This window comes from Neolamprologus brichardi, chromosome 14 (genome assembly GCF_056152115.1).
Source record: "Neolamprologus brichardi isolate AB-2024 chromosome 14, ASM5615211v1, whole genome shotgun sequence".
Taxonomy (NCBI): Eukaryota; Metazoa; Chordata; class Actinopteri; order Cichliformes; family Cichlidae; genus Neolamprologus; species Neolamprologus brichardi.
The window spans coordinates 13,693,827-13,707,678 of record NC_142117.1 but is presented as its reverse complement, the minus strand read 5'-3'; the positions used below and the strand labels follow the sequence as shown (position 1 = coordinate 13,707,678).

At 40.4% G+C, this 13,852-nt stretch overlaps 2 protein-coding genes across 2 annotated transcripts; both read right to left on the bottom strand.

Moving 5' to 3' along the window:
* Positions 1 to 877: 877 nt before the first annotated feature.
* LOC148098835 (thiamine transporter 2-like) lies at positions 878 to 3,245 on the bottom strand. The gene is made up of 7 exons (XM_087851496.1): positions 3,093 to 3,245; positions 2,545 to 2,780; positions 1,979 to 2,462; positions 1,652 to 1,730; positions 1,331 to 1,523; positions 1,044 to 1,185; positions 878 to 952 (listed from the first exon to the last, which is right to left on the bottom strand). Exons 1-7 carry the CDS (start codon positions 3,237 to 3,239, stop codon positions 878 to 880), a joined length of 1,356 nt encoding a protein of 451 aa, XP_087707622.1. The 5' UTR covers positions 3,240 to 3,245.
* Positions 3,246 to 3,647: 402 nt separating this feature from the next.
* On the bottom strand, positions 3,648 to 10,361 carry slc19a3b (solute carrier family 19 member 3b). The gene is made up of 8 exons (XM_006799897.3): positions 10,212 to 10,361; positions 6,772 to 6,951; positions 6,268 to 6,433; positions 5,849 to 6,149; positions 5,504 to 5,655; positions 4,445 to 4,637; positions 4,067 to 4,208; positions 3,648 to 3,800 (listed from the first exon to the last, which is right to left on the bottom strand). Exons 1-8 carry the CDS (start codon positions 10,359 to 10,361, stop codon positions 3,648 to 3,650), a joined length of 1,437 nt encoding a protein of 478 aa, XP_006799960.3.
* Positions 10,362 to 13,852: the final 3,491 nt, after the last annotated feature.

The window sequence follows — 13,852 nt, the reverse complement described above, 5'->3', positions numbered from 1 at the left end:
GACACTGTCGAAGGCTACAAAACAGTGATGGTGTGTGCAGAGGGGGAGGTCGATGCAGTCCCCTTTATTTAACCTGTGAACTAGCCTGGCCTCTACTGAGCCACAATGTAAATTCAAGCTGGTTGAAAACTAAGTTATTGCATACAGTATATCCCATTCATTATGCTGCAATTCTGTACATTTTTTTTCTTTTAGGAAATTAGCTCTTTGTGCATATCAGTATTTGTATCTAACACCCAGAATTTGCTAAGACAGAACTGTTGCTTTGAAAAGCTAATGGGTACTGCCAGTTACTGTATTTGTAAAGAACCAAACTATTTGTGCAGGACCCTTTTAGATAAACTGTTCTCACTAAGGAAATGAATATATTCTGTTGTCAAGGTGGGGTTAGGGTTAGCAGGACTGAATGCTACATCAGGGATGGGTGGGGTGGGGGGCTCGTTCCTCTGTTGTCTCCGCCCTGCTGACAGAGTTGCAACACTTTAAATGACAGTCAGAAGAAATGGCTGATGAACTGAAAACCACTTACTTGCATTGGGTATTAAAAAAGTTTAAATTAAGGTGTAAATATATACAGTATATATATTAAAATGAATTTTAAGTAAAAAGAAACAACCAAAGCATTCATTTATATGGATGTATGAAACATTCTTTTATTGTTTTTGTACAAAAAAAAATGATTTCTATTCATCATGTTGAAGTAAGTAATTTAAATACTTTTTTTCTGTTACTTATGAACTAATGTGAGGTCAATTTAGGGATGGGAAACCGTAACTGACACACTATAACGCTCGATACGTGTTCAGAATCTGTGTTCTTCGCTGCCTGGAGTTTCATCTTTGTCTGGAGGAATTGTCTCTTTTCTGCTTCTTTGTGCTCACCAAATACTGAACAGACCCCGAAGTAAAAAAACAACAGAGATAACCAAGAAGTAGCTGGAATACACGGTGAACTGCAAAGAAGAGTACATGTTTAAAAGGTTAATGACACTAATGGACAAATAAACAGTGCTGCTGTACATATTTTGTGATCTGATGGCTTACCTGGGGAATGATGGCCAGGCCTAGCCCTCTACTGTCAACTACAACAGACGTGATAATCGTCTGTAGAGCCAGTGCTCCAAAGGTATTTGCCCCAAAGACTAGTGCATATCTTTCCATTGAGAGATCAGCTGCAATCTGATACCTGCAAGCATAGAATTTGTCTTAATCTAAAGGTTGGGGAGGTTTTGTTTTTTTTAGGTTTCTTTTTTTTTTTTTTTTTAGGCTTTTTGCTCTTATATCTGCAATAAAAGGTAAAGTATAACCCTGATGTGACTTGACACTCTTACATTGCTATAGTTATCAGCGTCATGTACAGTGACTTGAAAATGATGTAACCGCTGTAGCAGACCCAAATGTTGCCAGTGAAAGTCATGAGGAACAGTGAAGCTGCACTCAGTCCAGAGAAACCACCCAGGGCCAGCTCTCCCCACTCCTCCCATCTTACCTCAGTAAAGCCTATCCCGTAGGCAGTGGCTGCACCTGGAAAGCATGTACACGTGGGATAAGACAAATTAGGACAGCTGATTAGGTACTGAGAAATCTTATGTGTCCCTGATAACTTCCATTTGATTTAGGGAGGGGGGGAAATGCCATCTAATGTTGCTTACTTAAGAGGTTTGAGACTGCCTCCACGCCTCCGTTGTAAATGCTGAAGTTCTGAGAAGGCTGCACGTGCTCCCAAAGCACCTGTGCAGTATGGTGTGGGTATCATTAGGTTGTTCAAGGATGTGTGTGTGTTTAATTATTTCTGTTTAAAATATATATCTAAAATGCCTTTTACTAACACAAGAGAAGGCTTCAGCAGCTACAAGGCACTACTTGTTCACTGCAGGTACACCCATCGTAAAGCAGCTCCCAGTAGCAATTTGGATTGCTGCAGTGATTCAGATGCTTTTATAGCTCACATTTTTGTTTATGCTGCCTTCATAACTGACCTGCACATAGTTGACAGTCTGGTTATACCCACAGGTAGCCATTGCCCACCACACAGACCAGTAGAGCAGCTGTCTAGAGGAATAGCAGTGGCGGAAATCCCTCCACAGCTGGAGGAGGACTTGGCCGCAACTCTGCGTAATGATAGATTCCTCAAGGTTCTCAGCATCAGGCTCTCCTTCTCCACTCTCCATCATTTCACCTCCTCCATCTTCCAGTGATGCATTTATTGTGTTTGACTGTTCTGCTGCAGTCTGTCTCCCACGTTTTCGATGAAAGAACATACTCTTCTGTGGCATTGGCAAGAAGAAGGAAGTGAGGAGAGCGATGGCAGTGAGAACCAGAGTGAACACCAGGATGTTGTTGTATGACATGAGGTCGAAGCTGACAAGCAGCTGACCCAACACGGAGCCCACTGTATACCCCAGGAGCTGGACACTGCGGCTGTAAGAGGTGGCCTTCCGGTATCTCTTCAAATCTATTACACTGTAATAAAGAGCATATTCAAAATGTCAAGTCTCCCCTGAGCAATGCTAAAAATCCAAATCTGTGAGATGTACTACATGACCTGTAAATGTAGGAGAAGTAGGCCACGTCGCTGGCCGTCGCAACTCCGCAAAAGAACTGCATAGCCTGCATGGCTGGCACACTTGCTGTCCACAGCAGCACTGCTTGGGTGATGAAGATCATAACACACTGAAACACCACTACAGGCATGTAACGCAGCCAGTCAGTGACAAGGAACACCGGCACTAGCACGGACAGATAGGAGTATGTCCACACTGGGAAAATTTGATTGTTGACCTGACAGGGAAAAACTCATCAAAGGCAAGAAATGCATGACTTTATAGCAAATGATTAAAGGTTTTAGAATCTTGATTGGATTTCTATCACTTAGATTTTTTTTTGATTTTTTTAAAGATGCCAGTTATCTCTCTGCTATGAATCACCAGCTTGTGTGTGCATGTGTGTGTGATTATTTGTCATTGTAGCATGTACAAAAGAGCAAGTTACCAACTTTTTCACCATAAGGACCGAAAAACTGAAAATCATTTCTTTTCTAAGTCTGTTTTGATTGAATTACACTATAGCCTTTCTAGCATATGTCATATATACCTGCTCAGTTGTCAGATTCTTATCCGGTCCTGTCAAAAATGGGATGAGAAAAGGCTCCAGTGGTCTAACTGTGCTGAAGAATCCATAAATGCAAAGCAGAATAGTCGGATACTTCCAGTCTGATCTCCACTTCTTCACTGCCTCCATGTTGGCTTTCCTGTTTCATGTGTGAGTGTGTGATGGGGATAAAATACCTCACAACTCTCTAGGCATTTTGTTAATCAGCAACCTGGTCAAAGAGCAACACAATCTTGGTGACACTCTAGCACAAGCTGAGATAAAACTTTGATAAATTAAACAGGTAAGCCCCCCAAACTCTGGACTTTCATACCAATCAGAAGTAACTGTTTTATTATGTTGTTTGTCTTCCTGCCTGGGTTGCAGATAGCAAAAATACACAACACATAAATGTTTGCTTTTCAGTGTATAAACGTTTAATGTTACAGTTTGTAGTGTTTAAGAAAAGCATATTTACAAGCTCTCGTTAGTTAATTTGCAGCTGTTTAAGGTAAATTAGTTCCAATCTTCCAAAAACCTGTCGGGCACTGACACAGGTCAGAGACGCTCTGCAGCAATCACCTCCTCGACACACTCAGGTTCCTTGGTTTCCATGTGCTGCGGACAGGGATTGTTTACGCAGGCGGTGTAGGTTCCTCGGATCAAAAAGAGCAGCGATATGACAGCATAGTAGCTGCCGTAGATGATGAACTGCAGAGCAGAGAGACGACACATAATCCTAAGCATTATTAGAATTATTTTACCTATGCTATGGCAGTGAATCACCTGCATCAAATAGACCTGGATGCAACAGCTAATGATAACCACCAGGTGTCACTCTGTCCTCACATTTCAGTGCTTCAGTTAAGCAGCAGAACGCTGAAGGGGCCATCGGGTTCTTGACTTTGAGTTGTTGTTAAATCCCCGTGTGCTGCCATTCAAATACGCAGTAGTATAATTACAGCCTGTACACGTACCTGCGTCACGATGTCCAGCCCCAGTGCAGCTTCATCAACAACTGTGACTGTAATGATGGTCTGCAGTGAGAGGGCTACAAAAGTGTTGATCCCAAAAGTCAGAGCATAGCACTCCATGGAGAGGTTAGAGGCGATCTGAAATCTGCGGTGACAAAGTCCTTATAATTATGAGAGATTCAGCACATACTCTAAGACTGCAATAGATTTGTGTGGCAATGGAACCAGTATGCTGACTCTAAACTAATATTGTCATCCTTTCCTCTGTATGAACTGTTGGCCAGACAAAACAGTCAGTTTGAATGAATTCTTTAAGTTGTTCTTGTCACTTTTAAAACACATTTAGAGGAGCAGCGTGGAGGAATTCTATCATGCACTTACGTTGTGATGGTGATGAGGAGCATGTAACAGGATTTAAATATGGCATAACCGACGTAGCATAACCAGATGCTGCTCGTGAACGCCATCAGAAACACAGCGCCTGACCCTACAGCTGAGAACATCCCCAAAGCCAGCTCTCCCCACACAACCCAGGTCACCTTGATGTAGCCCACAGAGAAGGCTGCTGCAGCACCTGGCCCATGAAGAAGAAAAATAAAGCAATTAGTCTGACATCCCAGCGGATGGTGCCTCCACTGCACATTTGCATCCTTCCCATTGTCATTCCCTGATTCATCCATTACTCCTAACCTCCCTTTAACGGGAGAATAAAGGCCGCGGTGGCCTCATGCACACTCATGCATTTCCTGGCCTCCACAACGCTTGCTTATTATGATGAACCAGTTTCACCCAACTCCTGGAAACAACTATCAGTAATAATCAAAGAATCCATTACCTTTTAACTCTATCTCCTTAATAGAAGCAATTACTCTTCTTCTTCTCGCACTGAGGCAGGCTGAGCTTAAACCAAAAGGACCAGGGTGCTGCTATTCCCTTTCAAAATCAATACACATTGTCTGTGTAATCAGTTACCACAGATATAGCACAGCTGATTCCCTTTAATTGCAGGTTTTTATAGATCTATGTGCATTCAGAAATGGCAGCCTGTAATGACATTGTTAAATGTTATTTTGCTACATGATGTGGTCATGCTACAGTCTTCTCGCCTTTTCTAATTGAAGCAGAGACAGAGAACTCTGATTAGAGTCCTGCTTCCAGCTCACTGCAGTACAAATGAGTGGACCCCCTCTTACATCATTCTTCCTCTACTTTGATATAAAATTAAGTTGAAAAGTAAATTTATCTCAATTTATCTCATATGTCATTTATTAAAAGCTATATTATATATATACTTTTAATAAATGAGGTCAGACCAAAACAAACAATATGTATTTCACCCTGACTGATGTAGACACATTCATGCTGTTACAGTCGTTTGACTGGAACATCTTGTAATTATTATTTTTAATCTAAAAAAACCCACTCTAACACCAATCTTACCTACAAGAGAGCACGCAGCCTCTACTCCTCCATTGTAGATGGATGATGTGGCAGATGGCTCTATATGGTCCCACATAAGTTGGATGTAGTTAAAGACCTGCACGTAGCCAGCTGTGGCCAGAGCCCACCACAGGGACCAGTAGATTAAATGTCTGAATGGTGATAATTATTACAAGAGATTATGATGATGACTGTACAGCTACTTCTACTGTTTAAAAGAAGTACCCTATGAATACATTATAAAAATTTGGACCAATTAGTAGTAATCCCAGGTGTTGATTAAATGCAAGTGGGCACTCAAAGCATCTTAGTGATTAAAAAAAAATATTGAAAGAAAAGAAATGCCTGGAAGAGTAGGACTCCCTGAAGCTTTGCCAAAGCAGATGAACTGCAGCGGCCACATTTTCTCTGCTGCAGTAGCCAGCACTGCCATTATATTCCATCTTCCCTTTCCCCGAGCCTTCTCCATCCTTATCCGTCACTGACTCCTTCTCTCCCTGTGGCCCCTCTTGCTGGCAGTCTACAGCTGCAGCCTTCTTCCCTTCGAAGAACATGCTTGTCTGGGGCATGGGCAACCAGAATGAGACGAGAAATGCCACGCTCACAATTCCCAGGGTAATAGTATTGATATAGAAGTAGTCCAGGCCTGTTGGTTACAATTGATCATTCATTAGTGTTTAAAGTTCAGTTCATAATTTTCTTTCTTGTCATGCATCAAATGTTATTTTTCATATTATTGTGGTCAAATACTACGAAGCCCATACCAGCAAGGGAGACAAGCATTTGGCCAAGGGTGGCGCCAAATGTATATCCAGCCAACATTGCACTGCGCAGGTAACCAGTAGCTCTTTGGTAATTCTCTACTGGAATTACACTGTAAATATAGGAAAAGTAGGCAACCTCCGTGGAAGTCACTACAGCATAGTTGACCTGTTGATGGAATAGAGCAGTTGTAAAGAGGCAGTAGATCATGATAAACTCTATTAAATGCATTAACGACGGTATGATTTAAGTTACAATAACTGGAATAAATACAAAAGCTTTTAAAAGATTTCTTCAAGGGTAAGAAAGTGATCCAAACCTGCCCGGCCCTGTGTAAAAAAGATTGTGACTACATTTAACATTAAAAGTTGTTTGATGATCCAAAGGATGTAAGTGTGTCAAGTATGCAAAATAGTAAGAAATCAGGAAGTGGGCAAGTATTTTTTTCACAGCACCTTTCAGTGTTATATTAATCATTCTTGAAACAACAAGAAGTTTTAACTGACCTGAAGGAAAGTCATAGCAGGAAGACCTGGGACAAAGCACAGTAGGATATAGTTGGTGATGAGAAAGAACCCCTGTACTATAATAAGTGGTTTGTACCTCAGGAAGTCAGTCAGGAGGAAGACGGGGAAAAGAAAGGCCAGGTAGGAATACGTCCAGATAGGAAACAGGTAGTTGGTTACCTGTAGGAAACCACAAGCACCATAAAACAGTACTGATGATCCCATTTGTGCTTCTTTTTCATGACATGCATATCGCACTGCTTATGAAAACTGATGCATGTTTTTTGTTTCGTTTTGCTTTCATATAAGTACTGAAACTGCAGAACAGATTTGCTCCACTATCAAAGGACCCTGGATCTATATCGGACAACCATCCATCTAAAAGTAGCGAAGTAAGGTCTGAAAATCTGTTGAAAAGTAAAAGGCCACAGGGAAAGCTAAAGGCTAGGCCTGAAACTCTGATTGTTGGTCACTCTGCTGTAAAGGATGTACAAAGGATGTGCGGTAAGAACACTAAAGCCCTCTGCTTTCCTAAGGATATGGTCAACAACCTGAAGGAGAGAATTCTTCAAATTACAGATGAATATCCAACTGTGACAAACATTGTTCTGCATACAGGGTCAAACGATGTGTCCAAACAACAGTCGGAGGTTCTGAAACGGGACTTTACTGGATTATTAAATACTGTAAACTCTCTGAATGCAGCTGTATTCATCAGTGGACCTGTACCCCCGTCAGAGGAGGAGACGAGAGATTCAGCAGGTTGTTTGCACTGAATAAATGGCTTATATCTGTGATCTGTGTTGATTTCGACTGTGTAATTATTGTTGGGGATTTTAACATCCATGTGGACATCCCTCAGGACAAAGGGACTAAAGACCTGAGTAACACTCTGGGCAGCTTTGGGCTGACTCAGCATGTAGTAGAGACCACACATAATAGAGGACACACTCTTGACCTACGTCTCTCCAAGGGCCTGAGCATTTTGAAGGTTACTGTGTCTGATGTGGGCCTGTCTGATCATTACTGTGTTTTCTTTGAAAGTAAAATTTCAGCCCACACAAATATATCAACAGCAGTGATCACAAAACGGTGTATAACTGAATACAGTAGTGAGATCTTTAACCAGGTCTTCCCATTAACACCTGACCTGTCCAGAGGTTCAGTCAATGAGCTCGTCAATAGCTTCACTGCTAAAATGTTAAATGTAATGGACACTATTGCTCCCATTAAGGTGAATGTTATCTCTGGAAGGAAAAAGTCTCCATGGAGAAACTCCTCACTGGTGAAAAATGAAAAAAGAGAGTGTAGGAAAGATGAGCGCAGATGGAGAAAAACAAACCTCCAGGTTCATTATGACATCTATAAAGAGAAACTTCACAATTATAATTTACAACTGAGGAGTGCAAGGAGGTCCTACTTCTCTGACATCATCACCAAAAACAGTCATAATGCTCGGGTCTTATTTTCTAGAGTTGATAGGCTAACAAATCCTCCTGTGTCAGTGGCAGCTGAACTTCATTCAACCATGGCCTGCAGTGACTTCACCAAATTCTTCACAGACAAAATCCAAAAGATTAGACAAGCAATTGGTACATCAACAGCAGATTCAGGATATATACCGTGTCCACTGAAAAACTGTTTAAACACCATCAAACAGTTTCACCCTAAACAGCAAAGACCTGGAGGAGTCTTTGTCAATTAAACTCCTCCTCTTGCTGTTTAGATGTCCTGCCAACAAGTTTTTTCAAAAAGGTCTCAAAGACTTTGGAGTCAGACCTGTTACAGATCATCAACTTTTCTTTAATGTCAGGTGTGTTTCCAGAACCACTAAAAACTGCTGTAATTAAACCTATACTGAAAAAGGACAATCTTGACAAGACACAAATGAATAAACTACAGGCCGATCTCAAATCTCCCATTTTTAAGTAAGATCATTGAAAAAGCAGTTTCTCAACAGCTCAATTACTTCTTAAAACAGAATAACTGCTATGATGCCTTCCAGTCAGGTTTTAGACAGAACTACAGCACTGAAACCGCTCTGACCAAAGTGTTTAATGACATATGTCTGAATACAGACAGTGGAAAAATGTCAGTCTTAGTTTTGCTGGATCTCAGTGCAGCATTTGATACAGTTGACCACAACATATTACTCAAACGACTGGAGAACTGGGCAGGTCTTTCAGGAACTGTACTAAACTGGTTCAAAACATACTTAGAAAACAGGAAATACTTTGTATCAATAGGTAACTTCACATCTGAGCAGACAAGTATCACATGTGGAGGTCCCCAAGGTTCCATCTTGGGGTCCCTTCTGTTTAACATTTACATGCTCCCACTGGCACAGATTATAAAGAACAACAAAATAAACTATCATAGCTATGAAGATGACACACAAATATATATCACAATGTCACCAGGAGACCGAGGCCCTGTACAGGCTTTTGGTAAATGCATTGAGGAAATTAATGACTGGTTGTGCCACAATTTTCTCCAGCTAAACAAAAACAAAACTGAGGTAATAGTCTTTGGCGCCAAAGAAAAACGATCACAGGTCACCAGAGAACTTCAATCTATACACCTAAAAACCACAAACCAGCCGAGAAATTTGGGTGTAGTGATGGATGCAGACCTAAACTTAGAAAAACACATTAAGACAATAACAAAATCAGCTTACTATCACCTCAAGAATATATCAAGGATAAAAGATCTGATGTCTAAACATGACCTCGAAAAACTAGTCCATGCATTCATCTTTAGTAGGCTTGACTAATGTAACAGCATCTTTACAGGTCTACCTAAAAAATCAGTCAGACAACTACAGCTCATTCAGAACTCTGCTGCTCGAGTCCTCACTAAGACCAAAAAAGTGGACCACATCAGTCCAGCTGTGAGGTCTTTACACTTGCTGCCTGTCCGTCAGAGGATAGACTTTAAAGTTCTGATGCTGGTCTATAAAGCTCTGAATGGTTTAGGACCAAAATACATCAGTGACCTCCTGACCCAGTATGAACCTTCCAGATCCCTCAGGTCATCTGGATCCGGTTTTTTTTATCTGTTCCCAGAGTCAGAACCAGACACGGAGAAGCTGTATTCAGCTTTTATGCTCCATATATCTGGAACAAACTCCCAGAAAGCCTCAGATCAGCTGAAACACTCAGTTTATTTAAATCCAGGTTGAAGACTCACCTATTCTAAGCTGCATTTGAATAAAACACCAAATCAACACTTTTAAGCTTAAATTTCAAAACTTATATTTTAACTACTGATTTTATCTACTGTTTTTTTAATCAATTTTAAATCATGCTTTTTATTGTTTTTGTTTTTTAATGTCTCTGTAAAGCACTTTGAATCACCTTGTTGTTGAATTGTGCTATATAAATAAACTTGCCTTGCCTTGCCTTTTAATAAAAGACAGAAAGTGTGTCCGTAGTCCTTACCACTTCTTCAGAAATGTTCTTGCGTGGTCCAATAAGGTATGGTGTCAGGAAAGGTTCTGCAACCCTACAGTTTGCAAAAAATCCGTAGAGTGACAGGATGGCTGTGGGGTAAGCCCATCCAGATGACTTCAGCTTGGCCCAGCACCCCATGTTAGTATCTCAGCAAGATTTCCCTGCTGTTGCCTTTTGTTTTTAGTTGCACTTCAGTCTTGATTTAAAAAGCACTATCTGGTTTAATACCAAAGCACTTTGAGCTTTCGTCAGGTTACCTTGTAAGTAGCTAGAATATACCACATAATCTTTATGATCTACACATGCCTTATTCATGCTTTACAAGTAATAGACTTTGACCTGTCGGGGAGCAACAGACGAGAAGAACGGTGAGGAAATAAGTACAGTCATTTATTGTGGGATTGGAGTGACTCACACTCTTAATAGGCATACTGATATTGGGAATATACAAGTGACTATTCCCTCCCAGAGTATAAAGACAGAGCTGCTAATAAAACAAAACTTGAAATATTTGGATGTTTTCAAACAATTTATTACTACAAATGACTGCACTCACTGCATTGAGTTATATGAAAAGATTGGCTAGAGATTGCAGGCAAAATGAAGGCATCCGCATACAGTGGGGTGAAAAAGTGTTTGCCTCCTTCCTTATTTCCGTTTTTTTGTATGTTTATTACACTGAAATGGTTCAGACCATCACACAAACTTACATATGAATGCCACCAGACATACATTTAAACACAAAATGCTGTTTCGAAATGAAAGTGTTTATTATTAAGGGGGGAAAAATCCAAACCTACATGGCCCCTGTGTGAAAAAGTGATTGCACCCTACGCCTAAGAACTGGTTGGGCCACCCTTAGCAGCAACAACTGCAATCAAGTGTTTGTGATAACTGTCAATGAGTTACAGAGAGCAGAGAGCTGCTTTCTGGTATGCACCACAGTTCATGAACAAACTACAGTGTATAATAAACTTTGAAACTCATTACTCATCAATCAGTTTGGAAAATTGGGAAATTTTGCATATTTATTTATTTATGAATTCAGTAAATGAAAAAACAAGGGATCGTCTCCCAAAAAGGTGTTTTATGGCATTCACCAAAAACGGATTGTTGGTGTCGTAAATGACTTGTTAGCTCCTGATCTGGCAAACATACCGGAAACATATGTCTTAGTAGTGATAAGTCATTTTGAGCAGGAAATGCCCAGAAGACAGTGGAGATTATTGTGGACTTCAGGAAGCACACAGCCCCACTCCCCCCCATCATCCTGACTGAAACCCTCATCACCTCTGTGGACTCATTCCGCTTCCTGGGTACCACCATCACCCAGGACCTGAAGTGGAAGCCCACCATCACCTCCGTCATAAAGAAAGCCCAGCAGAGGATGTACTTCCTGAGGCAGCTGAAGAAATTCAACCTGCCAACACGGACGATGATGCAATTCTACACTGCAATCATTGAGTCCATCCTCACCTCCTCCATCACCGTGTGGTACGCTGGAGCGACTATCAGGGACAAACAGAGACTGCAGCATGTTGTGTGCTCTGCTGAGAAGGTGATTGGCTGCAGACTCCCATCTCTGCAGGACCTGTACACCTCCAGGACACTGGGGCGTGCAGCTCGGATCTCAGCTGACCCTTCTCACCCTGGACACAGTCTGTTTGACCTGCTCCCCTCAGGCAGGAGGCTCCGGTCCATTCGCACCAGAACCTCTCGCCATAAGAACAGTTTCTTTCCCTCTGCTGTTGGACTCATGAACAATAACCGTATGACTGTTCCCACCACTAACACATGACCCTACGCTGTGTTCACTGCATCATGCCATGTTTGGCACTGATCCCCACCTGCCCTCATGTACATATCTATCTACTTAGCACTTTTAATTCTTATTTTTATGTCTATATAAGCATTATATGACAGTATGTTTGCACTAAGTACCGCAGCAATTTCCTAATGTTGTAAACCTGCTCAACATTTGGCAATAAAACCCTTTCTGATTCTGATTCTGATTCTGAAAGAACATTCTTGTCACAAGGTAAAAGCTGCAATTTTTTAGTTTAGCTTTAATTAACTATAAAAACCTTGCATCACAGTTATGTACACATCATTTATGCCTAAAAAAGGACTTAATTTATTATAAAGTAGGACTAATAACGCAAAAACTGTTATTTGAAAAACAGGTTATTTCTTTATTTTATATACAACCCTTTCGTAAATCTAGTTTACTAAAGTCTATTAGAGCAAATATATTAGACATTGAAAAAAAGTGATCGTCTTCCAAAAAGTGACTGCCCGTGTTTAAACTGCTGTACATGACTTGCTGGCCTATAATATTTGAAATATATGTCAAAAGTAATCCTTATGAATGATATCAACTCATCTTGAGCTACAAACAACATTCCTGTCACAAGGTAGAATTTTAGAAGTGACTGTTATATATCCTTTAGGCTATGTATCCCGTTAAAAAAGTCTCACTGGCATTAAAAAATTATTTTTTAAGAGCGATCTGGCAAAGACGGCAGCAGCATAACAATAGTTCTTTAAAGATATTTTAACTGGCCAAAAAGGACCAGGTCATAAAGATACTTGCAAAACTGGTAATTATTTTATATATAGTCTAAAGTCTGTTTATCAGTATATGTAACAAAAAACACACATAGAAACTTGAAATCACTTTTTGGCAGACCAGCACTTTTTGGTACAACACCGGTCCTTTAATTCCCTTTAAAACCGGTCTGAGCGGGCACGCTCTGTTTTGTGTAACTACTTTTAAATCCCGGTAGCTCTGCAACCATGAGCTAGCGCAATAATTGTTTTTGCATATGAAACCGGAGGAGTTGTACTTACATCTTATGCCATCAGCTTGTCCTCGGTCACAGTTTCCTTCCACATATAGCTTTGCAAAAACTGCATAAAAAGCGCTTGCAGCAACAAAAACATAATATTCCAGAAACACGCTTTGCCGATCCGATCAGCTGTTCATAACACTTCCTACATTGGATTAGACGTCAGCGCGAACTATCGCATGTCCGCTATGACCTGGCCGAAACCGGAAGTGACGAAATGTAGTTTTTTACCGTCCGGGCCTCAATGAGCCTATACGGGTGTTTTTAAAAGTTATCTTTGACTTTATGACTTTCTGTGTCGTTTCTGGGATGCTTAGGTCTCATATTGCACTGCTGGAAATAGTTTATTTTGATGCATATGCTGCTTTTTTGCAAATTTGCATCATAATATTTATTTTTGTTTTTAATGCAGCATATAAAAATTGGTGTATTTCAAAAATAAAACTATGAAGACACTCAAAATAAATTTCCTGTGGTGGGAAACTATTTTGTGCAACTTTTTTGTATTTACAGTTTTGAGGGATAAGCCTCTTAAATTTCTCTAACTAGAAATATATGTTAAAAAAACAAAAACGATTTTCGATTTTTTTTGTAGTTTATTGCACTTTTTTTGCAATTTATGTAATCACTATGCACTTAATTCATACATATTATTAAAATCTAGGCTGTAATGGTTGTATTGATGTATAGCAACTTGAAATGCTCCCAAAAATGGCACTACAGCATGTAAAAATATAAAGTAAGCTCTGGCGGACTTGGTTCTATGGTAGGTCTTAAAGG

Coding starts and splice junctions, on each gene's coding strand:
- LOC148098835 (XM_087851496.1), bottom strand. CDS start 3,239: ATGGAGGCAGTGAAGAAGTGGAGATCAGACTGGAAGTATCCGACTATT. Junction 2,781..3,092: donor AGAATCTGACAACTGAGCAG/GTATATATGACA, acceptor TTTCCCTGTCAG/GTCAACAATCAAATTTTCCC. Junction 1,524..1,651: donor GGCAGTCTCAAACCTCTTAA/GTAAGCAACATT, acceptor CATGCTTTCCAG/GTGCAGCCACTGCCTACGGG.
- slc19a3b (XM_006799897.3), bottom strand. CDS start 10,361: ATGGGGTGCTGGGCCAAGCTGAAGTCATCTGGATGGGCTTACCCCACA. Junction 5,656..5,848: donor AGGGAGTCCTACTCTTCCAG/GCATTTCTTTTC, acceptor ATCACCATTCAG/ACATTTAATCTACTGGTCCC. Junction 4,638..5,503: donor GGCTGCGTGCTCTCTTGTAG/GTAAGATTGGTG, acceptor TTCATGGGCCAG/GTGCTGCAGCAGCCTTCTCT.